Source organism: Gorilla gorilla, chromosome 3 (genome assembly GCF_029281585.2).
Source record: "Gorilla gorilla gorilla isolate KB3781 chromosome 3, NHGRI_mGorGor1-v2.1_pri, whole genome shotgun sequence".
Taxonomy (NCBI): Eukaryota; Metazoa; Chordata; class Mammalia; order Primates; family Hominidae; genus Gorilla; species Gorilla gorilla.
This window is the reverse complement of record NC_073227.2, coordinates 128278412-128305548: the sequence shown is the minus strand read 5'-3', so window position 1 is coordinate 128305548 and position 27137 is coordinate 128278412. Positions and strand designations below refer to the sequence as shown.

General features: G+C 37.6%; 1 protein-coding gene and 1 long non-coding RNA gene across 3 annotated transcripts in view; one reads left to right on the top strand and one right to left on the bottom strand.

Moving 5' to 3' along the window:
- LOC134758352 (uncharacterized) overlaps nt 1-9500 on the top strand; it is a 79299-nt gene extending 69799 nt beyond the window's left edge. The window contains exons 2-3 of the long non-coding RNA XR_010133452.1: nt 7075-7134; nt 9399-9500. This is a non-coding gene — a long non-coding RNA (uncharacterized lncRNA). The remainder of the gene's footprint in view (nt 1-7074; nt 7135-9398) is intronic.
- On the bottom strand, nt 4922-26676 carry SGMS2 (sphingomyelin synthase 2). Of its 2 annotated transcripts, none has more exons than XM_063705460.1 (6): nt 26605-26676; nt 23981-24679; nt 20298-20415; nt 16579-16732; nt 11217-11383; nt 4922-9598 (listed from the first exon to the last, which is right to left on the bottom strand). In XM_063705460.1, exons 2-6 carry the CDS (start codon nt 24433-24435, stop codon nt 9395-9397), a joined length of 1098 nt encoding a protein of 365 aa, XP_063561530.1. In that variant the 5' UTR covers nt 24436-24679; nt 26605-26676; the 3' UTR covers nt 4922-9394. The 2 variants fall into 2 exon arrangements, with proteins under 2 accessions (XP_063561530.1, XP_004040297.1); XM_004040249.5 differs by lacking the exon at nt 26605-26676 and adding an exon at nt 26333-26530.
- Nucleotides 26677-27137: the final 461 nt, after the last annotated feature.

Sequence of the window (27137 nt, the reverse complement as noted above, 5' to 3'; positions counted from 1 at the left end):
GTTTTATCATGCAAGAATGTTAAATTTTGTAAAATGCTTTTTCTGCATCAATTGAAATGATCATGTACTTTTCACCCTTCATTCTGTTAAAGTATTATGTTGATTGATTTTCATGTTAAACCATCCTTGCATTTCAGGAATAAATCTCTTTTGGTCTTGTTATATATCCCTTTTAATATGCTGCTGAATTCAGTTGGCTAGTAGTTTGTTGAAGATTTTTGTGCCAATGTTTATAAGGTATATTAGTCTTAAGGTTTGGTTTTTTTTGTAGTGTTTTTGTCTGGCTTTGGTATTGGTGATAACTGGCTTCACAGACTGAATTAGGAAGTGTTCTTTCTTCTTTCTGGAAAAGTCTAAGAAGTATTGGTGTTAATTCTTTATTTCTTTTTTGAGACAGGATCCTGCTCTTTTGCCCAGGCTGAAGTGCAGTGGTGTGATCACAGCTCATTGCAGCCTTAACCTTCCAGGCTCAAGCAGTCCTCCTATTTTGTGCCCAAGTATCTGGGACCACAGGCATGTGTCACCATGCCCAGCTATTTTGTTTGTTTGTTTGTTTTATAAAGATAGGGTTTTGTTAATGTTGCCCAGGCTAGTTTCAAACTCCTGGGCTCAAGTGATCCATCCACCTTAACCTCCCAAAGAGCTGGGATTAAAGGCGTGAGCCACCAGGTCTGGCTACTTTTTTCCTTAAATGCATAGTAGAATTCACCAACAAAGCCACAGTTCAGGTTTTTCTTTGTTGAAAAGTTTCTGATTACTCATTCTACCTCCCTGCTAATTAGAGTTCTGTTTAGATTTTCTATTGCTTCATGATTCGGTACTGGTAGGTTTTTTGTACATTTGTTCATTGTACTCTTATAATCCTATTTCTGTATAATCAGTAGTAATATCTCCACTTTCATTTCTGATTTTAGTAATTTGAGCCTTCTTAGGCAATCTAGCTAAAGGTTTGTCAAGTCTGCTGCTCTTTTCAAAGAACCAACTTTTCATTTCATTGATTTTTCTATTATTTTTCTATTCTCTATTTATCTTTGTTTTAGTCTTTATTATTTCCTTCCTCCTGCTAACTTTGAATTTTATTTCGTCATCTTTTTCAAGTACCTTAAGATCTAAAGTTACATTATTCTTTTCTAAAACATATGCATTTATAGCTATACATTTCATTCAGTGCTGTTTTTGCTGCATCCCATAGTTTTGGTATGCTGTATTTTTGTTATTTGTCTCAAGGTATTATCAAATTTCCCTTGCAATTTCTTCTTTGCTCCACCGGTTAAGTGTGTTGGTTAATTCCCACATATCTGCAATTTTTTTCAGTTTGGGCAATTTCATTTTATATAGCTCCAGGAGAAGACTTGTCACCACTTCTTTTGTAAAGGCTGCTATACAAAACAATATTGAACGATTATTTGTTTTTGAACTGAACTCTGATATAATTTAATCTCAAAATCCTCTGAGAACTGCCCAAACTCTGATATTCTCTCCGATATATAGGCAGGTTATTAAAAAATCAACTCACTAGTTACTGGTGAAATACAGTAATTTTGTTGGTGGTACAGGATGGTACTAAACATATTGTGTCATTGTGCTGGATCAGCTGGAGTTATTAGATTGGTGCAAAAGTAATCGTGTTTTTTGAAATTAAAATCAATGGCAAAAACCGCAATTACTTTTGCACCAACCTAATACTTGGGACTGGGATAACAGGATCACTCTTAATCCTATGGTCAAGGGTGCCATAGATTAGTGAATGAAATCTTCTCTTTTTATTAGAAAAAAGACATTTCCACACTAGCAATTCATCATTCACTTTTCTGGAAGTTTCTGGAGAGATTATGGCTAAACAATTCATGTATCTGATTAGTGTGCACAATGTGGGAAAGGCAGGCAGAGTGGGGGCTTTGGAAACATAATCTGAGACATATGACATTAAAACTCATTGACAGTGAGTTTGCTTTATTCTAACAAACTTGTGAGCTCAGACACTCGAGGATTCTTGAGGATTCTTTTGCCTTCAAGGCCATTTTGCACTAGGAGCCAACTTTTCTCCCCTTTGAAATTAGTAAATTGTAATTTTAAGAAAAATCTGTAGCATGTGACAAAGAACCTATCCCAAGGACAGTTTGCTTCTGAAACTAATTTCCTAACAAAACCCTAACTGTGATGGTGACCATAGTAATTACGACAAGGAGGCAGCAAGCTATAGCCCACAAAAACAAAACTCAAGTTCTAGCTCTAACATTTATGAACCCTTTCATGTCATAAAATGGGGTCACCTTCTCTTGCCTTGCTTACTTCACAGGGTTTTGTGAAGATTAAAGAATGTATGCCAAGCGTTAACTGTAAAATGCTATGTTTGATTACAGGCGCCACATATGGATTAAATGTGCATTATATATATATATATCTACATACACATAGTAATACATAATCCATTACTATCCTAACTTAGATTAAAAAATGTATGCCAAGCGTTAACTGTTAAATGCTGTGTTTGATTACGGGTGCCACATACAGATTAAATGTGCGTTATATACATATATCTATATACACACACAGTAATACATAATTCATTACTATCCTAACTTATATTAATACAGTATTATGCTTCTGATATTCTTATGTATTAGAAGAAAATAAAATTTACATGTCAATTCGTGAAGCATCTATGACTTTACTTACAAGCCCACAAGTTAGCCTGTTCCTGTTTCATTGGATGCTAGAAGACACAAGACTCCTAAGTCAGAGACAAAGGACTTCACTACACATAGCATAGCAGTATCCAAAGTGTCAGCATGGTCCTTTGGCTCCCTTGTCTCTCAAATCCCATGGGGATGACTTGGAGAGGTGAAGACAGATGTTACATATGCAGTGGGTTTGCACCTCAACTGAGGACCACTGAGCTTCGCATTTTTACTGCTTTACAGTAAACAGAAAAAAAGACTTCTCTTTATTTAGGGTGATACGCTACCTCATTACTTAACATTGCTTACTGCAAATACAATCCTGAGAAATGGCCTGGGTAACAGGAGTTAGGGCCTTGCACTCAGCATGCCCAGCAAAAAATGTGCTGGATGGATGCTCAGAGCCCATGGCACATTACCTCTCCCAACCTTTGGATGAGATAAAACATGACCTCTCCCAACCTTTGGATGAGATAAAATATGACCTCTCCCAACCTTTGGATGAGATAAAATTTGATGTCTATTGTGCAATTTTGCTAAAATATTAAATAGAAAAGAATGGTAAAATTCAGTGACAATGCATCCAGAAAAGCAATTCACTTCCACTTCTGGAACATCTAGCTGGCTATGAAGGCCCTGACCAACATTTCCTAAAACTTACAAACATTTCCTAAGACTTGCATATATTTTATGCAATTGAATTTCTTATGATGTGACTTAGGAGTTATGGGCGAGTATTACAGTGCAGACATTTCCACTTAAATGTCAGGAATTTTATGTATCAGCAGCTCTAGTGCATGGCACACAGAATCACTCAAATGGTTGGTGAACATAGTCTAGTTTCCTGTCTTCCTGTGTCTCAGCAGGAGATTCAAAATACCAGGGAAGATGAATATTATCAAAAGTTGTGGCGACCTCTTACTAGCATGATCATCTGGAGAGACTGAAGGCATTACGCAGGGTCAAGACTGTAATGACCTGCAATCAAAAAACCTTACAGACTTGAAGCTGAGTCCGTCGTTAAGTAGACATATAGATCATATAGATACTTTTCTATCTTTAAATGTGGTGGGGATGAGATGGGGGTTGAAGTAAGCGAATTTAAATTCACTTTCTAGTGAGACTAGCATCTAATCCTGGTGGCAAAACTTGTTTGGACACACCACTACATTCTAATTCTAAAATCAACAGCTGTGAGGTAGAGATCTCAAACCAAGCATGAATAATCACCATTCTTTTTTGTTTTAAAGTGGTTTTAATTACTTAGGAAACTTGCCCATGATTAGTGTGACTGAAAATGCCACTTTAACTGCAGTTGTAAAGTGCCTATTGATTCCTTTTTGGAGTAAGAGACAGAGTACTACTTTAAAAAACTTCACTATCCTCAGCACTTTCAAAAATGCCCAGAGAGTTTTATCCTCTCGTAGGAGGCACACTCAAGAGCTTTTGTATGAAGAAAACAAATGGAACCCAGAATGAATTAGCCCCTTAGTAAAAGTTCCTGTTAGTCCCTTGCACGATGAACAAGAGTTCACGTTAGTTTCTTGCACGATGCATTCTAGATAAGGGCAGACTTTGAAGCTATATGGCCAGCAAAATCAGCATGCCAGTGTTTCCACAGGATGATGGGAACGTCACTGTGATGAGCTTTTCATCCAAGGTCTGGGTGGAGGTGGCAGAAAAACTATTCTGATCTATGCTCCATCATTTCTAGATAATCTAAGGATAAAGCCTGGACTATCTCCTGTAACTTACTCTTTGAACCTTATTATCTTATCCTATTCACTTCACCCCAATGAACTGCTTTTACAAAATTTATCTTGGAGGAGGGGCATTTGTCATCAGCAGATTCAAAACCTACTTACCGCACCTTGCTGTTGCAATGTCTAGCAAACTCCAGTTGAGGATATTACCTTAGGCTTCTGTCTTGTGAAGGCATAAGGAGACCTAGTGACAGAAAGGGGTCTGCTTTTCATGAGTGACTTTGTCCTCTTGTGAACAATGAAAATCAGAATCATGGAATGTGTGATTATTTTCTTCTCCGTGAATGACCTTGTATTGTTCTGAATTATTTTTCATCTTAAATCCACTAATTGAAAGTTATTACTTTATTTTAAAAATAGTGCTTGAAGAAAATATCCCTCTTGCGGTTTTAACAAGTACTCTAAAACTAGAACTCTTTTAAAAATGACACATTTTGTAAATGGAAAGAAACAGTAATATTAATTTTGAAAAGACTGTTGATGTCACTGTGGTTTATTAGGTAAATACAAAGTATAGGCTCTTGCATTTTTTAAAAAGCAAAACCAAAAAGATTAGAAACCAAGTACACATATCCTCTTTAGAAGAGAAACATAAATCAGTTTTAACAATTAGGCACTTAAAAATGTAAATGTAAGACAACATTATAGAAGTATAAACTATAGTTACACTCCTAAATTCCTCCTGAAATGTTTACAAACACAAAATTACAAGCATGGAAAACAAATTTCCTCTTTATCAAAAAAGGAACCTGAATTTGAATCCAATGTGATAAACCAATGTTTAAGGTACTGGTGGGTAGGAGAAAAGAGCTTCTGAAATTTACATATTTGATTAAAATGTAAGCATTTCATAAAACTATCACAATAGCATACAGTAGATATCATAATGAAAAATACATGTCAGGAAAATAATGAATCTAGACTTAAAATTTTACTTTACAACAAGGCACTTAACACATTGAAACAGTACAGTAAATTTCCAAAAGAATGCAATTGGCTACCTCTGAAACCTTGTAATAATATTTCTTTTGTGAATATACGGTAACATAACCATACATTTTGCAGCATTAATCATTGCATAGGAGGTAAATTAAATAATGAATTCCAACTTGGCAATTAGATTAGTTTTTGTTCATCGTTTCCTCTTTTTCTTTTAAAGGACAGTTTTAAATAATTTCACAATAAAGCACTCTTCTCATTCATGACTTATTTAGAACACAGCATAATGAATAAGAAAATAAATCAGAACTTATAAGGTGTGTATCTGTATAAAAACTTATCTTTGGGTAACATTGACATGATTTTCAGTGTTTGGGTGTTGAAGTCAAGAGCACTTCTTAATAGAAGAAATTTTCAGCAACTGAGTCAAAGGAGTTAAATTATTGCAACACAAGGACATTAAAAACAAATACTAAAAATCTTTATATATATAAATAGAAAAGCCTTCGACACATGGCATATAACTTATAATATGCTTGATTTAAACGTGTAAACTCATTTATTAAGAAATTCCTTCTCACACTTCCTTACACTACAGAGGCTAGTGCATTAAGATTGGCTTAAAGTTTTCATCAGTTTTACAGTGCAAAACAAAAACAAAAAAGAATTAAGAAAGAAATGTTCAAACTATTCAAGGGGCAAGATGTGAACTTTCAACTAAAAAAGAAACTGCATGAGTTCTGTCATGTAAAAAAAACCAAGACAACAAATTTGGTGTTTCAAAGTAAACAAAACGTAGGTCGTTATAAAGGGAGACACTAATGATTGTGATCATGAGAGGTAAAAATGTTCTACAAATTTTCTTTGATCAAATGGATACAAGGTTAGAATTACAAGTGCCTATAATCTGAGCACATTTTACCTTTGGGAAAGGTTTAAAATGCTTTTAAAATAATTCCTTTCACATGATACTTTCAGATTATTGGCAAACAACAGAAAACAAATGCCTTTCAAAAACTTGAAAACAGGCTTTTAAAAGTGGTGTTTGCATTCCAAGTCATAAAGTATATTGCCACAAGGGGGCACTGGTAATACAGGAAATAACCCTAATGCAATGTCATCTACAAACCAGAGTAGACTCAACGCTCACTCTCAAAACAGCCTTCCTGCCACAGCAAAACTTGTTTCCCAAGATGCCAGTAAATTAAGTAACAAATTCACAATTAGTTCAAGTGGACTCAGGAAAGGATGCTTTATTTTCAGATCTAGTGGACAAGCTCAAAAACTAGAATCTGAGAGAACTTCATTTGAAATGAGTTAGAAAAAAAATGTGGCATACTCTATAGGAATTATATGTTATAGGTATTTCACAGACAACCTAAATTACAGGAAAAGCTTCAAACAGGAGCATAGACTTAAAAAAAACAAAGATAATAAGATATGTATCTTAACTGGCAAAGAACAGGTACCCCAAACATTTATGATTTCAAAGGCAAGATCATACTTGTTTTATATCTTCAGTTTATATATATATCATACTTGTTTTATATCAAAGTGGCACATTGGGTTGAAGCTCAAGTTTTCTTTCCTACATGTAAATGGGTTTTACTATTTGTTTTATTTTTCCATCTTGAAATTTTGATTCCCCCACCCTTATTTGCAAACCATGGACTTCCTCAACTCGATGACAGAGCTATACGACACATGCGTGTAAAGACATGGCAGCGGCAGTGTCCACATTGGCATCACAGGTATTTTTAAAGTTCTTTAAAAGGTGATGGTTTTTTTTTAAATTTAAAAAAAACTGGATTACTTGACTAAAATCCAAGGCTTACTGTTTCAAGGATCTGTAGTAATTGGTGCACAATTTTTAATTAAGTTTAAACACTTTTTCTTATTCAATAGATAAAAAGTGAGTTATCAAGACACAGATGAATAAGGCTGTAAGGTGTATCAGTTTGTTTTATTTGAATTAGAGGCTCAAGGAAAACACCAGTGTTAGGAGAGCAAAATCCAGGCTTCTGTGTCAGATGATTTTCTTTACAATCGGGCAACAGGAACTTAAAAATCAGTGTTTTCAAGCAGAATACCTTGTTCTTGCACAAGTGTTGCTAGTTAATAAATGAATATAAGCGAACATTATATAGAATTATGTCTAAACTCATCAGGTATACTAAGTATATGTTTATTATTGGTGTATTTAATAAGAAATACTAGAAAATTCTGTGTGCTTCAAAGCCTGCCAAGGATGTTTGGGGTTTTAATTCTTGTTTAAAATAACTGAATTAAAGAGTCTTGCTTCATGACTTTAAATTCAACTACTTTTCCTTTAGTGATTATTCTATGACATACAGAAAAAGCCATTCTGAAAACATACACAAGATTTTAGCACCAAAGGATGTTGACCCTTCTGAACGATTTGCATTGTGTTTTTCTCAAGCAACTTAAAGGTCAATTTTGTGTAGTCAAGGCTGACTAGTTTATAATGATACATTTGGGGATGTTTTCCATTCTAAATGAAAGAAAAATTTCACCTTCAATATAAACATAACTGCCTCCTTCTACCCGCATTGGCCTCTCCACCCTCTGCCCCAGTGTTGATAACTTTGCAACCTTAAAACTTTTCTAAGGTTTTAAAAGTCTTGCAAATTAACCTTCAAGTAGTTAAGAAATTAAGCCAAGAATTATCCAAAAGATCCAATAGCATTAAATAATGCACTAAATCTGGTAACATTAAATCTGATCAGATTTTTTAATCCATTTTTTGGCATCACCTTAAAGAAATTTAGAAACAGTTATCCCCCTTCACTGTATAGCTGTAACTAAAACACTGATTCCGAGAGTATATTATAGTGCAGCACCATGTTGTTTTCATAGGGTAAAAGTAAAATTACTCAATTGCGGCATATGTCCTTAGGACTAGTTATAAGAAACTGAGTCTCTTGCTAAAAGCAAGGATACATTAACTTTCAGGTTCCATCTTGGTTTTTCCATAAAGTACAACATAAAAAGGAAGAAATCACCTTCAATGAAATTTGACCAAATACATTTCTGTGCTCCAATTAGGAGCCCTAAAATTGATCTCACACCAGGGCCTGACCTGGAAAGAAAACAGGCTCATTCCCCAAGTGGCGTGAACCTCAGTTGACACACACGTGTTTTCAGCCTGTGCTAGAAGAGTTGACTGCCCTGGGGCACCAGATCCAAATTTACAGGGCAGACAGCATCTAAGTGTGTACTCAAGGGCCACTCATTAGCAGAAACCATCTCATGTTTCCTGTGTATCTGTCATAGAGATTTTAAAGTGAAACATTTACACACATGTAAAATCTGTGGGGTGTGTCAAATACTTTCGTGTTTACTTGGATCAGCTTTCCTTTTTAAGATAAAATGATCTTTTAAAAACAAAACAAAACAAAACAAAAAAAAGTGATACGTAGCGCATTGGGTGGCAGCAGCAGTGTGCACTCCTGGACTCAACCCGAACTTTCCCCGTGACAGGGTAGAAACAAAATTCACCCAAAGCTGACGCACAACCCACGATCTCCCCCTTGCTAAACCTAATGCTAAAAACCACTCTCAACATTAGGCAGTTCTATTTACACAGTGGCTGTAGATGTCCAGATATTTTATTTAAAATATTAACACATTCTTCTGACCTTGGGCTGAAAAATATCCTGAAAAAGTTCTGAAGTAGAGGGTTTTGGTGGAGAAAGAATAAAGAAAGGAGGAATATGTTCTTTGGCACCTCTTTAACAAGCTCATTAGTAAAGTCCCGGGGTGGGGGCTTGTCACCAATGAATGAAGAGCTGCAAGAGAATGTATCTTTCTCAGGATGAAGAAGAAAACCAGTCAAAGGGCAATACTTTGTTCATCTTTCTAATCATTTACACAAAATTTGGTCCATTTCTTCATTTACCAGTCAGTTCTCCTAAAATAAAAAAAAAAACTATACCTTTGGTTACAGCGTTAACTCTTTTGGTGTAAGAGCTGATGCCTTTGTTTTGCTCCTCAGGTCGATTTCTCATTGTCTTCACCAATCTTCTGAACCCGTGAATACTTTTTGCATGATGATTTGAAGCAGCCAGGAGGCCAAGACAGCGGCCAGGAGAAGCAGCAAGGAATTGAGCCTTGTACATTTTTCTCAAAAAAATAAAAGATGGGGAACCACCATGCTCGAGATAAGAAATTAGTCTGTGAAGAGACCTTCAAGTTCTGTAAATGGTAGAAAAAAATTTAAATGAGACATATCTTTCTCAGTTTGCATCCCAATTATTTTCTTAAATTGTCATTCACTGTAACCTAGGGAAAACAGAATTCAGAATCACATGGCAGTAATGATTTTCATGTCCTTTCCCTAACTCTACCATGACTCCGGTCCCCTAACACACCTAGGTGTCTTTCTTTCCTTTGTGGCTCATGCAGTTTCTTCTGCCTGCAATTCCAGTAAGAATGGAGACTCTGGGAATGGATTTCAGAATTATTCAGGAGGAATAATTTTCAGGATGTATGAGTGATCAAATCTAGGGGCCAAGCAAGTCAAAGAGTGAAAGAAGAGCTCAGAAGTTGAACACATTTAAGAGGAAAGATGAAAATTTTGGTTCAGTGGTGTCAGTAGTCAACTAGATGGAAGTGTAAGAAGGAAGATGGAAATGGGAGACTACAAAATAGGAAACAGAGCTACAAAGAGAAATAAAGTAATCCAAAGAAAGAGCATTTATTAGTGGACACCAAGAGTTGGACGTAGATCCTTTGGAAATGTAATATTTCAATTGCACACAAATTCTCCAAATTGACAATATGGCAAGTCTATTCAAAGATAAGTAAGTCATGGTACACAGACCAACTCTGTTACACCAAGGACACATACCAAGACTAGGAGAAAACAGAGACTGGGAGGAATAATTCTGCCTTCGGACCAGAGGAAGAGAGCAAGAGTTAGAGAAGGCTTCCTGGAAGAGGTGGCATTTGAGCTAGCTCTTTAAGTTTCAATGGCAGAAGAAAGAAAAGGCATCTGGAAACAAGGAAGCAGCAGTAGCAAATGAGGAAGAATCAGAAGGGAAGCCAGAGAGCACCATTATCACCAGAGGATATACCAAATCCAGTCATTCATAAGCTATTTATTTTGTGTGATTTTAAACAATAGCTGCTATCGGCCGGGCACGGTGGTTCACGCCTGTAATCCTGGCACTTTGGGAGGCTGAGGCGGGAGGATCACCTGAGGTCAGGAGTTCAAGGCCAGCCTGGCCAACATGGTGAAACCCTGTCTCTACTAAAAATACAAAATAAAAATTAGCCAGGCGTGGTGTCGTGCACCTGTAATCCCAGCTATTTGGGAGGCTGAGGCACAAGAATCACTTGAACTTGGAAGGTGGAGGTTGCAGTAAGCCAAGATTGCACCACTGTACTCCAGCTTGGGCAATAGAACAAGACTCTGTCTCAAAAATAAAAAAAATAAAAAAAAATAGCTGTTACCTTCTCCTTAAAATTAATTTAAGTTGAAGGCAGGATTATGTCTTACCCAGCTGCACTACAATGCTTTTACAGAGAAGGTTCCTAAATTTTAATTTAGTACATATATTTCTTCATTCTAGTTTAAGTTACCTGAATTAGCAATGCACTGTGCTCCATAACCTTATGGCATTTTTATCCATAAACGGCATTTATATTTGTGAAGTTCTTTGCTTTATTTTAAAAAGCTGTAATGGATATATGTTTAAGTGAATGTGGCAACATCGGTTATCCCCATTAGGCTATCTAAAACCCCACGACATGAAAAGGGTCCACTGCATTCAAAGAAAAGAAATTATCCAAGCATCTTCACTGCTCTCACCTTTTCATTGGCCATTGAATGGTACCACCAAAACAGTCGTGTTGTGATATAATAAGCAATGATCACATCGATAGTGTAGTGTTCGTGTGCTACAAGAATGCAGATGATCCCGGCAGCACTCAGCAGCCAGCAGATTAAATGATACCACCAGAAGTGACGAGGCGAATCTGGACAGTAGAAAAATTACAGAGTTAATAAGATTCCCAGAGATGAATGTAATGATTACAGTCTGTCCTAACGACCTTAAGTAGAATAACCCAGGATCAGGAAGTCACCAGAAGGATAAAACTGATAACCTAAACTGAGTCACTATGAACTGCCCAGGATCTGCTCAGGTAGGAGGGAGGCAGAGGGGCTCCCTGGCAGCAGGCATAATAGTCATTCACTGGGGAAGCTGGTAACACTAGACATTCTAGGCCTTTCCCACGTGAATAAGCTGTTTAATAAGAAAGAACAGAATTGTTTCTTATTAGGTTTGCTGGAATTGCTGCATACTGGCTCACATAAAGGAGCCACTTTCCCACTGGAAAGAAAGATAGTAGGGGTCAAAAGAAAAGGTGGTTGTCTATGAAAATAAGGGGGGAAATGGGAAAGCAGGAGTAATTTCAGGTTTTAAATTTATATTATTTCTCCAGGGGTATGTGTAGGGTAAGGGGGTCAGAAGGACTGGCATTGTGGCTAGCAATATTTTGATTCTCAGCAATTTTACACTGTTATTGCCAATAGAAACTATAAAACATTCCCTCTGTAAAGGTTAGGGTTCCTAACTATTCACTTATGGACTCAGCCTTCCTGGTAAGGCCACTTAAAAGTTCATTCTACTTACTAGCTGTAAGAGACAACTGTGGCACTCACTGGTTTAAACATGATGGTCCTCCCCTTCTCACACAAGTGTTAATGACAAATATAACTGAAACCAGAGTTCATCTCTAGCAGCTTGGTGATCTGTTTTATTTTAAAGCTGTATTAGCTCACAATAAAAGTGAATCCGATAAACTGAAATTGATTTCATATTTAACTATGTTTACATTTATAGTGATATTTACATTCACATGTAGAAAGATGATTGAATAGCAAAAGGATCCATTTCCAGAACTTTACATTTATTTGTTTATTTTTTGAGAGGGAGTTTCGCTCTTGTCGCCCATGATGGAGTGCAATGGCACGATCTTGGCTCACTGCAACCTCTGTCCCCTGGGTTCAAGCGATTCTCCTCCTTTAGCCTCCCGAGTAGCTGGGATTACAGGGGTGCGCCATTATGCCTGGCTAATTTTGTATTATTAGTAGAGATGGGGTTTCACCATGTTGGCCAGGCTGGTCTTGAACTCCTGACCTCAGGTGACCTGCCTGCCTCAGCCTCCCAAAGTGCTGGGATTATAGGCATGGGCCACTGCGCCCAGCCCATTTCCAGAACTTTAAATGAAATACCAAATCAGGTATCATTCAAATATAATCTCTTGGTAAAACTAGCCGTTGCTCTGTTGGTCCCAAATGGCACACAGTAAGAAAATAAACCTGTATTGCATTTGAAAGTCTGATTTTCTAATTTTGGATATATTCCTTATTACTTGTCAGTTACTTCATTCTGCCACTAAGTTCTGGAAGAAAACTCATGGAATCTCAGAATTTTAATGGGAGAGGCCTTACTCTTGCAGTCTTAGGGGCCAGATCCAGTCCCCATAACTGTTGTGTTAGACTCAGGACATTAAAAATTGAATGAACATTGAGAAATCTGGAGGTCTCACTAAATATGCGTTCCCCAGCACCTCAGACCCTACCTGCCTCCCACCCCCAAGGTCTCTTAGCAACCCTGCTTCCCAACTTACAGGTCATCTGGGATTTACCTTAGAAGTTCAAAATGTTTAGGCAAACTAGAACTATTTTGCATTTGTTTATTCACAAGAAGCAAAGTTGAAGTAGGTCCAGAGGTGGCCTGAATCTTCTTTTTACTACTCATGGAATTGCAAGTGAGGTTTTAGGAATGGCTGGAAACCCCAGCAGTGCTTTCTCATAAAAATGTATTTCCTATTATGCTACCACATTGGGCCCACCACTCATTAACTGAGAACACTGGCTGACCCAAAGAAAAGATTGAATAGAAGCTGTTTTGAAATAGAAATGGCAAAATGGTAATCCTCTTCTCATTCATCCCATAGGGATAACAATGAGCTAGATGATGACACAAATAATAGTTAACATCACTGTCTGTGTGGAATTCTAGCCCTAGGGCGCATTAAATAATAGAGACTTGGTAGGGTGGCCAGGTGAAAAAACAAAAAACCAAAAAACTGTTCTCTACTAGCCAGATGATTGGCACTAACAGCTAGTCTGACTTCTCCAGGCTAATTTTATCATGAACCTACCCCCCAATTATAATATTTGCACGACTGTATGAAGCCCTCCCTTGCTAACCCCGAAATGGTCCTGGTGCCACATTTTCATGTGCTCTCACAACTAAATTTAAATCTACTCATGACAACAGAGCAAACAAGGAAAGAGCCCAAACTGATCAAAAGGCGGAAAAGTAAAAAATATATATATAAATGATACATCTAATTCTAGAAGCAGACTTTTCAAAGAAACCACTGGAACCACTGCTTACTCAGAACAAGAACATATGGTATAATTTAGAAGATAAATGTTTTTCCTAATTGCATAGAAAAAAACAGACACAAACATGGAATGCTCTGCTTACATACAGAACTGACTATAAACTGAGTTTGTGTTAAGTATTACAGATTTGTCCCTCTATTTCTAATCAAAAATTGGAGAAAGCAGAATGGTATTCCTTGCACGCTATATATAAATGTACACAATTTTAGAAACCTCTAGTCAAAATCATGTCTTGGGAAAAAATGTCTCTACATACTGAGAGGCCTTCATTAAAGTATAAAATCAATCACAAGTTGCCTTGCTGTTGCTCTGAGGTGAAAGAATGTACAATAATGAGCAATGTCCCTGCTTATAGATAAGTAGACTATTCCTTGGCAATACAATAGAGTTAGCCAGCTTGAATTTCCAAAGTTCTAAACAGAGCCAAGAAATTAAAAGCAAAACCCCTGGATTCAGCCTGCTTCAACATGAATATCTGCTTCTCAAAATGATGGCTGTGCACTGTGGCCAAGTCACTTTCTCTATGCTTAAGTTTACTCATCTGAAAAATGGGAAAAAATACTGCATCCCTCAGAGGGTGGTTGTAAGGATCAAATGAGTTAATTTACATCAAGGCCCTAGAATAGTGCCCGGGACAGAGTATTATATCTATTTGCTATTATTGTTAATGAGGTTTGGCAGTGTCCCCATCCAAATCTCATCTTGAATTGTAGCTCCCATAATTCTCATGTGCTGTGGGAGGGACCTGGTGGGAAATAACTGAATCATGGGGGTGGTTTCCCCCATACTGTTCTTGTGGTAGTGAAATAAGTCTCACAAGATCTGATGGTTTTATAAGGGGAAACCCCTTTTGCTTCGTTCTCATTTTCTCATCTGCTGCCATGTAAAACGTGCCTTTTGCCTTCCACCATGATTGTGAGGCCTCCTCAGCCACATGGAACTGTGAGTCCACTAAACCACTTTTTCTTTATAAATTACCCAGTCTTGGTTACGTCTTTATCAACAGTGTGAAAACAGACTAATACAGTTAATATCAGTTGGTTTTCAGTTATTTTAGAAAACTGAATCTAAGTTTCCTGGGGGTGTTTTTATTACTTTAAACCTACAGTGCCTTCACTCTGAAATGCACCTCTTCCCCCACCTCCACCCTCATCCCCATCTTCTTCTGTAATTTTTTTGTGATCCTCAGATTATAGAGAAGATCCTAAACTCAAATGTACATCTACACTAGAAAATGACTGATCTTACATAGCATACTCGTGGAACTTTCCTTGGGAAAATTAGAGTTAGAACCATAGCAACATATATCCTTCCATCCAACCCCCCAGAACCAATAACTCAATATTAGAAATGGAGTGACTAAATTTAAGGAAGAGACCATCCTCTGATGATGGTGCAGAGACAGATCCAGGACCCACCCCACCACCCCAAGAGTGTGAGAACAGAAATAAGGAAAAAGCTTTTAAGTCAAGTATGAAGACCCCACATGTATCCCACTATTCTCCCTACTGCAGGTCTGTATGTAGAATTTACAAAGGAAGCAACAAAAAGATGCTACAATTCTCACAAAAAATACTTGACTTCATCTACTACAGAGAACCTCAACTCTTGTCATCTTACCCTCAAAGCAGAACTTAAATACCCCAAGTAATCAAAGGGGCAATAATTCACTTCTGCACCACTGAAGATAACCCTTGACTTCCACACCACCATTCAATTAGGATAAACCTATTTGGATGAACAAAGGGCCAAGAGAGGAGGGAAGAACAAGGAGGTCAGGGGAGGGGAAGCTGCCTTCTGCTGCTCTCTGCTGAAAGACCCCCTTTTAAATATGCCCAGTGAAAAGGATTAAGATAAACCTCCAAAAAATACTGCCATGAGGTAACTTCGAACTAAATATGAAGGGTAATACTGACCAGCTTTGAAAACATGAAGGAAGAAGCATTATTACTTCAAAAAGATTTTGAGGTAATAGGCCTAAATATACAAATCCTCCGAAATATATAAAAATGGGACCTACTGGGCAGCTAAAACAGTACAACCCTACAAAGAACAAGACATGATTTTGGCCATAAAACCTACTAGAAAACCCAAGGATTTTGTATAATGTGAACTAAGCATATAAATATAGAAAGAGATTTTTATTTCTTGCCACTACATTTCTTCTTGAGAAGAAAATAATCAGTATTGGCAAAATGGTCCATGAAGACTCCTATGAAAGCATAGAAAGTGCTAGATGATGATGAAATTAGAATAAAGTGGGACTTGGAAATGTTTTAAAAAGGGGAACACATTAACCGAATTATTTGGAATGCTAGAATGGAAGTGTCCTACAAATAATTCAAAGGTCATTACATCTGTCTTTAGAATGTACCAATCCTTTTTGCAATAAAATTAACAATTAATTCCAATATTAAGATAGCTTTTCATACCTTAAGAAGTACTAACCAAGAAGGGAGATGTTTTAGAGGCATGTTAAATGCTAGAGAGAAGCCAGGGCCAGGTTTTAAGCCTTCAGGGTTCAAATCACATATGACTAGTTGAAATTTTATATTTTATATATATACAGACACACACGCACACACACACATTCACATACATATATACACATTCACATACATATATACACACACATCTGTCTCTTTCACAGCTTATCAATCCCAAGAGAATAAGGGCTCCTATCAATTTCAGGGCCCAGGGATCCCTCCCACTACAGCTATCAGTTCAGTGGGAATGGGCTATTACTTACATTCTTTGATGAACAAATAAGTCAGTGTCAGCGTAACCGTGTGACCGCTGAAGAGGAAGTCTCCACATAAGATATGTGATCCAGTTATGGACAATCCACCACCAGAAATCAATCGTAGAATCCGTTGAACTTTTGCCTGAGAGTCTCCATTGAGCTGAATGACACAAGAAGATTAAGAAGGGAATTTACAAGTGGCTAAAATCATGTTTCAGTCTAATTGTGTGACTCTTAGAAAGGACACCAGGTTGTGATTTTTTTTTCTTTTTAACCTAGAAAGTCAAAAAGAATCCAAGGAGAAGCTCCTCAAACTGGGTTTTATTCATTTATTGGCAAGCTTTATTGACATGTTTTAAATTATTCAATATGTTACTAATAATATGTCTTGGTGGTGGTGTGTCCTTGGGCAAAGCTTTTAAAAATATTAATAACCAATGACTTCACCACAGCTACGTGCTAAAAAGCAGATCAAAGCTACTTTCTTTTTGCAGGGGGAAGTGAGGGTTTTGAATGGTTAATATTTGATTCAGCTGCATACCACATTACCAATATTCTCTACAGTGTATTGGTATCTTGTATTAGGTGGGCAGCCTAATGTGGACAGATGTACAGCTGCATTAATGTCTGATCAAAACATTTACAATTAAGAAGAGGAGTTGCAACTCATTAAATAATTTAAATAGGTTTGAAAATGATGGATTAGGGATGTACTGGCAGCTTTAAAAATGAGTAGCTTTGATTAGGAAAAACATCCCCTAAAGAAATAGCCTGTGTGCTACGGCAGGAGGCTGGGAGAGCTCCTCTGGACAAGGTGCAGCAGCCCTGCAAAGCCACTGTGATGACATGAGAAACAATGCTGGGCTAGGCCAGGGGCCAGAGAGGTTTGTACCCCATTACAATTTAATCATACTGGAAGGAGTTGGTCCAAACTGTAGGCATAGAAAATTGGAATACTGAATTATTGAGGGGCTAGATAGGGTGGAGGATTCAGATCAGATAAGTATAAAGCAAATTGAGAAAATCAAAGAACAATGCTCAGAAAAAAAATCATGTAATATAATACATGGAAGAGAAATACAGAAAGACCTTTTTTTTTTTTTTTTTTTTTTTTTTTTTTTTTTTTTTTTTTTGAGACAGGGTCTTGCTCTTTCACCCAGACTGGAGTGCAATGGGTGGCACATTAGGTACAGGAGAGACCAACTTGGCTGCTGCCAAAAAGGAAAGCTTATCATCTACACTGTTTCTTCCATTAAGAAGGTAAGTATCTGAGGTCAGGAGTTCAAGATCAATCTGACCAATATGGAGAAACCCTGTCTCTACTAAAAAAAAAACAAAAAACAAAATTAGCCAGGTATGGTGGCACATGCCTGTAATCCCAGCTACTTGGGAGGCTGAGGCAGGAGAATCACTTGAACCTGGGAGGTGGAGGTTGCGGTGAGCCAAGATTGCGCCATTGCACTCTAGCCTGGGCAATAAGAGCAAAACTCATCTCAGGAAAAAAAAAAAAAAAAAGAAGGAGGTAAGTGTTTGGACACCTATGGCCAAGATGAGGGATAACTCGCCCTAGAAAGCTTTCTCAGGGAAGGGAATGTTGCTCTCCCAGCCAAACATTCTTGTATGTGGAAAAATAGGTTTGCAAAGCTAAATCATTTCACATAATCCTTTTATAATAATGGGGCCAACATTTATGTAAACACACTTTGAAGAACATAGATTGTCTGACTGTAAATCAAAACTTGGGTTGGAGGTTGAAGCAAATTATAAGCAAAAAATTAAAAGTGAACCATAGGATACATAAGAGAGCAGGCAACTGGAAAACTAGGAAAGCAAAGCTTTCACTGTGATGGCTCTTGTAAGCATGTCTGGTGAGTTACAAGTTGTACAGGCATCAATTACTATAACAGATATGACACTTTTCCATAGTGAATGGCTTCCATATACAAAGTTCTGCCATGCTTATACTCATGAAGGACATTCTATAGAGTCAGCAACACAGGAGACAAGATTTTGTAATAGCTTTGTAACCATAAAAATCTAAGCAGCACCCAAAGCCAGCAGATGAACCAAATTTAGAACACAACTCTGATGCCTGTTCTGTAACAGCACCTCACCTCTAGTCAAACTAAGTGATTTGTGTTTGTTTTACTGAACCATGATTCAGGCATATATGGCTTGCTTATGCTTCAGGAAGGGGTTCCGACAAGTGAACCTGGGAGATGATTAGTAAGGATGTTACTAGAGGTTCCACTATGACTATTTGTAGCTTGGCTATCCAACGGCACTGATGTGGCTTCCGAAGACTGCAACTCTTCCACAGAGGACAATCTTTAATTTACTTTCTTTCTGTAATCATAGCAATTCATCCTGCAAACCTCATCCGTTACTAAGATGGGTTTGCCTTCTTTTCTGTGGCCATTTCTCCATTTAACACATTGCAATAGCCCCTTAGAAGTGTTTATTACACTTCTGAACTTCTCCCACGCCTTAAATTAGCTTCACTAAAATCGGCCAGTGTTTAAATTCAATATGCACAGTTTTAATTACAGATATTTTCTGCTTTGATGGCTTTGGAAAAGTATAGCTTCTCCAAACCACACCTATATTTGGTGAGGGAGACTGTGGACGTCTTCAGAGAAGCTTGATTTTTCTTTCACCTCAGACATCTGCTTAGTGTTCAGTAAAATATGATGTTAGACTTCATTCCTTTGTCCAGAAAGCACATGATTTGTAATTTTCCATTTTGTAAACCAGGGTGCACTGAAGTCCGAGATGATTAACAGCTCTCTCAAGAACTCGCTCTTCCTGGATAAACTGTAATTCCTTCTTAGGATGGTTTCAGAAGACATCCTCACACACTATCTCAGTCAAAGGCCACTCTCTCTTTCCAGCTGCTAAAGAACCTTGGGGTCATCCTTGACTTCTTTCTGTCAAACCCATATCCAACTTATTAGCATATCCTATATCCCGAACTGAACAACTTCTCATTATTTCCACTGCTACCACTAAGGCTAAAGTTCCTATACTAGGCTGCAAGACCCTATGTGATCTGTGGTCTGCACACCCCGACCCTTCACAACTCCACTCTGAGACACCGGCCTCCCTACTCTTCCTTTAACCCACTGTGAATAAGCAATGTTTTAGCCTGCAGCTCTCATGCCGTCCACATGGCTCACTTCCTTGTCTTGGTTCCTGCCCAAATGCCTCGTTATTAAAGAAGCCTTTCCTGACCTCCATATCAAATAGAACCCTCAAGCACCCTTTCACCTTACTCAGCTTTGCTGTTCTGCTTGTGACAATCACCTGACAATCACCTGACTTATCAGCATGTGACAAATTATGAATTTGTTTATAATTTGTCATCCCTCAATAGAATATAAGCTCCAGTAGAGGGACATTGTTTGGGTTACTACAATCCCTGGTACATAAGCTTAACGCCTGTAGAATGAAAGCATTAATGAATAAGTAAATGAGAAGGTAAAAAAGCAGAGTCAAACCCCCAATGGTAATTTTCAGTTAACAGAAAACACATTTTTTTAGCACAAAAGATATATATTTTATAAATACATTTTAACTTCTTCCCCTCAAATCTAAATAGAAAATAGCAAAGATGCTAGATTTCAGTTAACACATAGGGAAGTTGTCTAGAAGAATGTATAATACAGGGTAAGTGATCAATAACTGTTTGCCTGATTTCTTCTAAGTGGCAGTTTGGAGGTACTGACCTTTGGAGCACACTGGAAATGCATTCCAGGCACAGGTAGAGTAGTAACATACATTGTAATGCAACGATACAGGTATAAAGTTCCAATAATAAAACAGAATCTGCGTCCCACTATTGACCTAAAGGAAAAAATAGGGATGGGGAAAAACAAGTTTACTGGTTGTTTTTACTCCTAATGAAAAATAAAACAATGTTTAACAGGATAAAGAATAATCGGTACAGAATGGCATTGACAAACAAACCACAGTTTCACAGAGTTTAAAGGCTTACTTTTGAGTTGCCCATCCCTACAGTTTCATGGAGAGGTTTGCACCACAGTTTTCAGAAATGAAGATTCACACACTGCAATAAATCTAGGTGGTTTGGCTTCCAAAGGATGTGTGTGTGTGGAGTGGGGGAACTAAAGTAGACGAAGAGTCTACATAATCACCTCTCCTCAAAGGCACTCTTTGCCAGAGAATGAACCTGTCTGTACTTTCAGTCAACTCACTGCATTAAAACCCTTTCTTGAGAACATATGAAAGGAATAAGCAAGCCACAGTAACAGAGGAACTAACTAATGAGCCAAGGTGACATTACATAATTAGACACATAGGGAAATGTGACAACACATTTAGCCCACGGTATATAAGCAGGGTTTATTTGAGGACCATCTGAAGGTATTTTGACAATACGGGCATGAACTATTTTCTCTATGACTAGATTTTCAAAAAACTCTATCTTGAAAATGTCCAAAGTGTTCTCATACAGTTAATTACATTTAATAGTGAATGTGTAAGCTGATTATTTCATTCAATCTTGATCAAAAAAAGGATTAAAAAATCCCACAAGTCATTTTTCACTTTATATTTTTGTGAGAAGAACGTTGTCTTAACATCAGCCCCTGTGCTTCATGACCTGAGTCCTCAGCCTGAGGCAGGCTTCCCAGTGGATGACGGAGGATCCTGTCTTCAAAAGGGAAGGGCTCTGCCACTGTACCACTGCCTCATGGGTATGTGAATGGGCATTATGGGTCTGAATGTCTTTAGTCCAGCTGAACAGGACAGCTCCTTTTCTGTTGTATAGTTAGGTCTGTCAGCTCTGGGCTCTGGGGATTAAGAGATGAGTGGGACTCCACATAAAGCCCCTAGACTTGCTAGGTGTAACTTCATTACTGCATAAAACATATTACTCTAGGTCTCTCATTTTCAGAGGTCTCAAGCTTTCAAGACTGGTAGTGATCAAAGACTTCTGAAAAAACAGGCAGTTTCAGGTAATGTGACATATTTTAAGTTTTCCCTAAGAGTGTGGTTCTGACATGAATCAAGGTCTAATTCAGATAACATTTGGAACTTCTAATTTCAAGAATTATGTATAAATATATATTTCAGCTGTCTGTTTCCAACAGCTATTTTAAGAATATACCAAGGTTTCTGGGGTCAAAAAAAAAATAGAAGGGAACACCACCTAGACTGGTAGATGAGAGTATTTATTTATCCCCAAGGAATTTCTTTAAAGGCTTGCTATTCTAGTTCTGCCTTTCCTGGTACTAAAAAGCAGCAGGTAATAAACAGTGCTGAGTTTCTTCCCTTGGTTAAGGGAAAACCAATTTAGCCTTTGATCCAACCTCAGGTTCCAACAGAGTGCTGTTTTGAATTGTGCTCCATGCTGTTAGACAAGGGGAAGTAATAAGCAGAAATTATTATGAGTCAATTACATTCATTCCAGCATTCTGAGTTCAGCTGTACTCAGAACAGAAAACCAACTTAGAAGGTGAAAGATGTACTCTACAGCCTTATTTAGAAAAAGAACTAGTGCTAATGACTTTTTCCCATAGCTTTGAAAGGTGCTTTTAAAAGAGAGAGCAAGCAACATTCCTCATTCAGCTGGGATGTTCAAAACAGGTTATAAAAATTATTCTACTAGTTACTAAAATGTAAGATCCAATTCTACTTCAAATGTAAAAAGGCAAACTTGTGTGAATTGCGACTGAAACAGTGGATATCATTAAAATGTATGGTCCGGCGATGTGACCATGTGTTTGGACATGTTGAAAATCTAAGGTGGTAGGTAGAGGCAGTTAATAATAACTATCTAATGAAAATTCAAAAAGGATCTAGATGAAAATACAGCTAAACTGAGGGAAAGACTGTACTTCAGGGTGAAGTTCACATACTTACCAGATTCTGGACAATTTCTCTTTTCACACATATATCAATAAAACCTTGCTCTAAATAAAGGAGAAAGCAAATTATCTGCGGCCTTAGCAGGCTCTTACATTGTGTTAATTTCCAGACACTAAAGAGAAAAACACTGAAGTTCATAAATACATTTTTTGCTTTTAGCATAAAGCATCCTTTAACAATTTCAGGAGCACGTTACTTTTTTAAGTAAAAGACAACTCATAGCTAAGTCTATTACTTAAGCATATTAAGGAAACACGTGAAGAGTTATATTAAGGAAAATGCTTAGGAATGACTGCAGTTTGTGGAATAAGGTTTTAAGACTGCAAAGTTGCATTTGGGGAACTCTTTAACAAAGATAGACTGAATTCCTCTAATCACAAAACAGTAACAGTGTTAGGGTCTGAGTGGATATACCACATTGAGAGTTCTATAATTGATCAAGTAATGAAAAGTGTTACCAACTAAAAAACAATACAGCCAAAATTCTCTAAGAATGATCTTGTGGCATTAATACTGAAATTCTATTTGACTTGGAATCTTCAGATTGTATCCAAGTTAGCATACATTACATTTTTAAACTCCGTATTATGGTCAGTGTTTTGATCAAAATCATAGTTTAGTGATTTAATCACTACCATCCCAGTGGAAAACAAATGTCTAAATGATGAATGAGAGGAAAGGAGGAATTAAGGAGCCTTCGTTTTTATGGACTAGGAGTCAGAATTCACATAGAGAAGCAGAAATAACCACTTCAGGGCTATGTCCAATTCTTAAGTGTCTTCAAAGCAAAAGTACCTGACTTATTTCTTCTTGATTTCCTACTATTCCAAAAATGAGGAGGCTGAACCCAGTAAACCATGAGCTCCTTTGTGGTGTCCAAGGAAAATCAGAGGGCAAGTTTACTTTAGAAATCTAAAAATCAAAACCGCATGGATCCGGTTCTAAACTCAGTCTCTTAAACACTTGTAACTAGATAGCAAGCAAACAAAAAACCAAAACCACATCCACACACCCAGCCCCACAGAAATGTAAAATTTGAGAACTGAATCTAGGCAAACCTTAAAGCAGGCTATTGACTCTAGACCAATACAGACATCACATTATGAGTAATGGAGAAAAAAGTTTCTCAACCTATTCCTTTTCCCACTTGTCAAGAGCCTGAAATAACAAACATGATGGAAGTGAATGTTATTCCTTTCCAAGCCTCTTGATTTATCATACAAATACCATAGCACCAAGTTGCTTGAAGTCAGGAACTGCACCTTAAATTCATCAACTCTGAGTCACCCACCACAGTACTGCTGTACACTGCCACTTTCATACACAGTTGCTCATCAAACACTTACTGAATAGTGACTAAATTTATTCAACGTGGTAGAGCTTTCGACTGTTTTCTTTCATCAAATGTTTGGGTAAGACTGAATTTATTGGGGAAAAAAAGGAAAAATAATCTCAATAACCCATCTATTCACTCAAAAACAAACCAATGGCAAATCCTCAAAACATTAGATTTACTTACTTGTATCTCAGAAACAGCCACTGGGTGATCCATAATCCAACTAATATAATCCCATTTATTTCTGATACAGAAAATGCCCATTTCACCCTATCAATGTAATCAAAAAACTTGTCTGGGAGTGGAGGGCTAAGCTCCTTGGGAGGGACCCTCTCATGTACAACTGTGATCATGACGGTTGTCAAGACGAGGTTGAAAACTGCATATATGAAGGCAATGCCCGTTTTCCACCACTCTAGTGGAAATTTGTTCCTTGATTCAGTGGGCATAGCAATTTGGATATAGTCCGGGTACTTTTTGGTGCCTTTTCGCAGCCCACTGGATAAGCTCTTGGGTTTACCATTGCCATTTTTGTTTTCTTCTTCAACAGGTTCAGCGGGTCTTGCATAAGTGTTCGTAGTATCACTGGGTTGATTTTCCAAATGTTCTTCAAGTTTTGCTGTCTCTATGATATCCATTGTCCCCTAGTCTTCAGATCAAAAAGGAGATGGTCAAGTTCTTGTTCTTTGTGGAAATTTAGCTTTTTTCAATCCTTCTATTTCCAAGATCAACATGGACTCTTACAATGGACTTTGTTTCCTAATACAAAATGTAGAAGGTAGCCATCCGATTACTGTTTTTTCCATGCAGCTATATGCTGTATCTTCACCACTTTCAAGAAAGGAAGCCAATTCTTCCCTCAAAAAGATGTTACTATCCCACCTAAAAGCAAAACAAAATTATGTTCAGAAACTATGCTTGTCCAACTGTCAACCATCCAAAACAGAAACATTCTTAAACTAAGGAAACAAATACCAAAGCCATTTGCTTTATAAATGTAACGTCAGAACCTAGTTAAAGCTGCTGAGATCAAGTTTATTACAAAATACTGAACAGTTTTATCTTGGAATTCTTGTCTCTTTTTGAGCTAGTATTGGTAGAAATAGGAACATTTTAACAATCAGTTCCCTTTAAATTTCCTTAAAGAAAAATCAGGACCTAACATTGCAAACACTTCATCAGACACTATCACTTGTTGCTAACCATGAAGTCATAATAAGCTAGAAATTACCCAGAGATCACATCAATCCTTCCTAAGACTGTATTTTCTATGAGCCATAAAGAAAGAATAAAAAACTGGTAAGAGGCTTATACGCATTGAATAATTGTTACTCTCTTCATTTGTCAAAATAGTCAATTTTCTATTTTCTAATTAAAAAACAGAAGTCTTTTTAAGTGACCGCTTTTAAGAACAGATTCAAGAACAACACATTCAAGATTTTTAAAATGACACAGCCTCAGTTTATCCTTTTATATTCAGAGATGCACACCATATACAAGAAAAGCTGGCAGCCTTCAAAATAACTCTGAAAAGATACACCAAGCCTTAGCTATGTCTCTCACGCAGGTAACAAGTAGAATTTATTTGAAGGATAAAAATACCTCACTACAACTGGCATGATAAATTAGTAACTAACAATATTTTGATTCAGCTACCACAATTTCTACCAAACAACAGAAATGGGCCTCCAGAGGACCAGCTCAGGGGACTCACCCACCACGACACTGATGAGGATAACTACCTTTGGCTTCAGCTCCACAGGCTCCAGAGAGCACACACTTCTTTCGGACACGGGGCACCACTGCCACCTCTTTTATACTTGCTAGCACACAGCCCCAGCTGTTCTCAATTTAGGAGAGCAGTCTTTTAGTCCTGCTACAGAAACCAGCCACCTGATGAGGTTTTCAAACCTCGTAATTAGTCCTCTCCCTGGATACACTGCTCAACTTAAGCACAATCCACTGCATTTTAAAGGACCTCCCCCCTCCCCTGCCTCCCCCGTTTCAGGGTAACTTCAGGGAAAACTGAAGAGGACAAACTCAAAGTGATGACAGCTAAGCTTTTATTTAATGAAAGAAAAAAAAAACAGCGAAAATGGCAGTCAATATGTACAGGCAATGTCTGTTTACAATTATGGGTGGCAAACAGATAAACCACAAGTGTTTACTGTGCACCTAAATGCCCCAGTGCTGAAGGCTATGTAGGGCAAATTAAAAGGAGTGAAAAACACCTGACCTGAACATTCAGCCAAAGAGCTTGCAGTCTAACCAAAGAGACAGGACTAAAATGATGAAAGACTACTGGAGAAGACTGAATGGCATATTGTGAAAGGAAGGAGAGGGATGAGCTGATCACTAGGTAAAGTGAGAGGTTTAGCTGTACTGTTTCCCTGCTCCAGGGACAAGATGTGTCCACACACAGGCTCTGTTTCTGAGAAAGCAAAAGCATGTGGAAAGCTGGCCTGGTAGAGAAATGGGGGATAAGGGAGCATGAGACTAGCTAAAAGGTACTACTGAGAATTATAAACATCTCACCTTTCTCTTGTCCTTCTGCAGAGCCCCCAGCTATCAATACATTACAGCAGGATGAGAAAGACCCAAGCCTTTGACATCCCAGGCTTTGACAGGCCCAGGCTTGACAGTGTCTTGGCACAATGTTGTGGGAAGAATAAGCACAATGAAGAGGTGCCTCAGGAAGGTATTTTCAACAACCTTCAACACCATGAACTGCTACTTCTAACGGAGGTCCGAAACACTAACACAGCCATTTCCTGTCTCTCTTTAGCAGCCTTGCCTAATCCACTTACAGCATCTTGCCAAATCATCATCCAAATTCCCTTCAACTTTACTCCTCCATATGTGCTCCTAGTCTTATGTTCATGTGGGAAAGAATCTTGTGATTTTGAAACTCCATTTCACAGTGGATGTACAGATGGTCTTTATAAGGTAGCTACTCGGTTCTAGAACACAGAATGTGGAACAGAAGGAAATCCAATTAGTAACCTTTTTTCTTTTTTTTTTCCAAGAGGACACACTCAGCCACCCACCTCATGGGACTGCTATGAGAATGACTGAAATAATTAATTGTGAAGAGCTTTGTGCCCCTGGGAGTAAGAACACTATGTGAGTACAATGCCCATTTATCGTTATTAGTGTTAAAATTAATATTTTCCTTGGGATTTCATTAAGATTAAATATACATAGCACATTCATCATGTGTGAACAAATCTTGGGACGAAATGTTTGTCATCAAGATAATGATCACAACATATTCATTCCTATTTTGAAAGGAAAATATCTCGGGGTCCCAAAATCACTCAGCTAAAGGAAAAAGTCAAGC

Coding starts and splice junctions, on each gene's coding strand:
- SGMS2 (XM_063705460.1), bottom strand. CDS start 24,435: ATGGATATCATAGAGACAGCAAAACTTGAAGAACATTTGGAAAATCAA. Junction 20,416..23,980: donor TGGCTGTTTCTGAGATACAA/GTAAGTAAATCT, acceptor TTTTTCCTTTAG/GTCAATAGTGGGACGCAGAT. Junction 11,384..16,578: donor TTATTTGTTCATCAAAGAAT/GTAAGTAATAGC, acceptor TCTACTGTCCAG/ATTCGCCTCGTCACTTCTGG.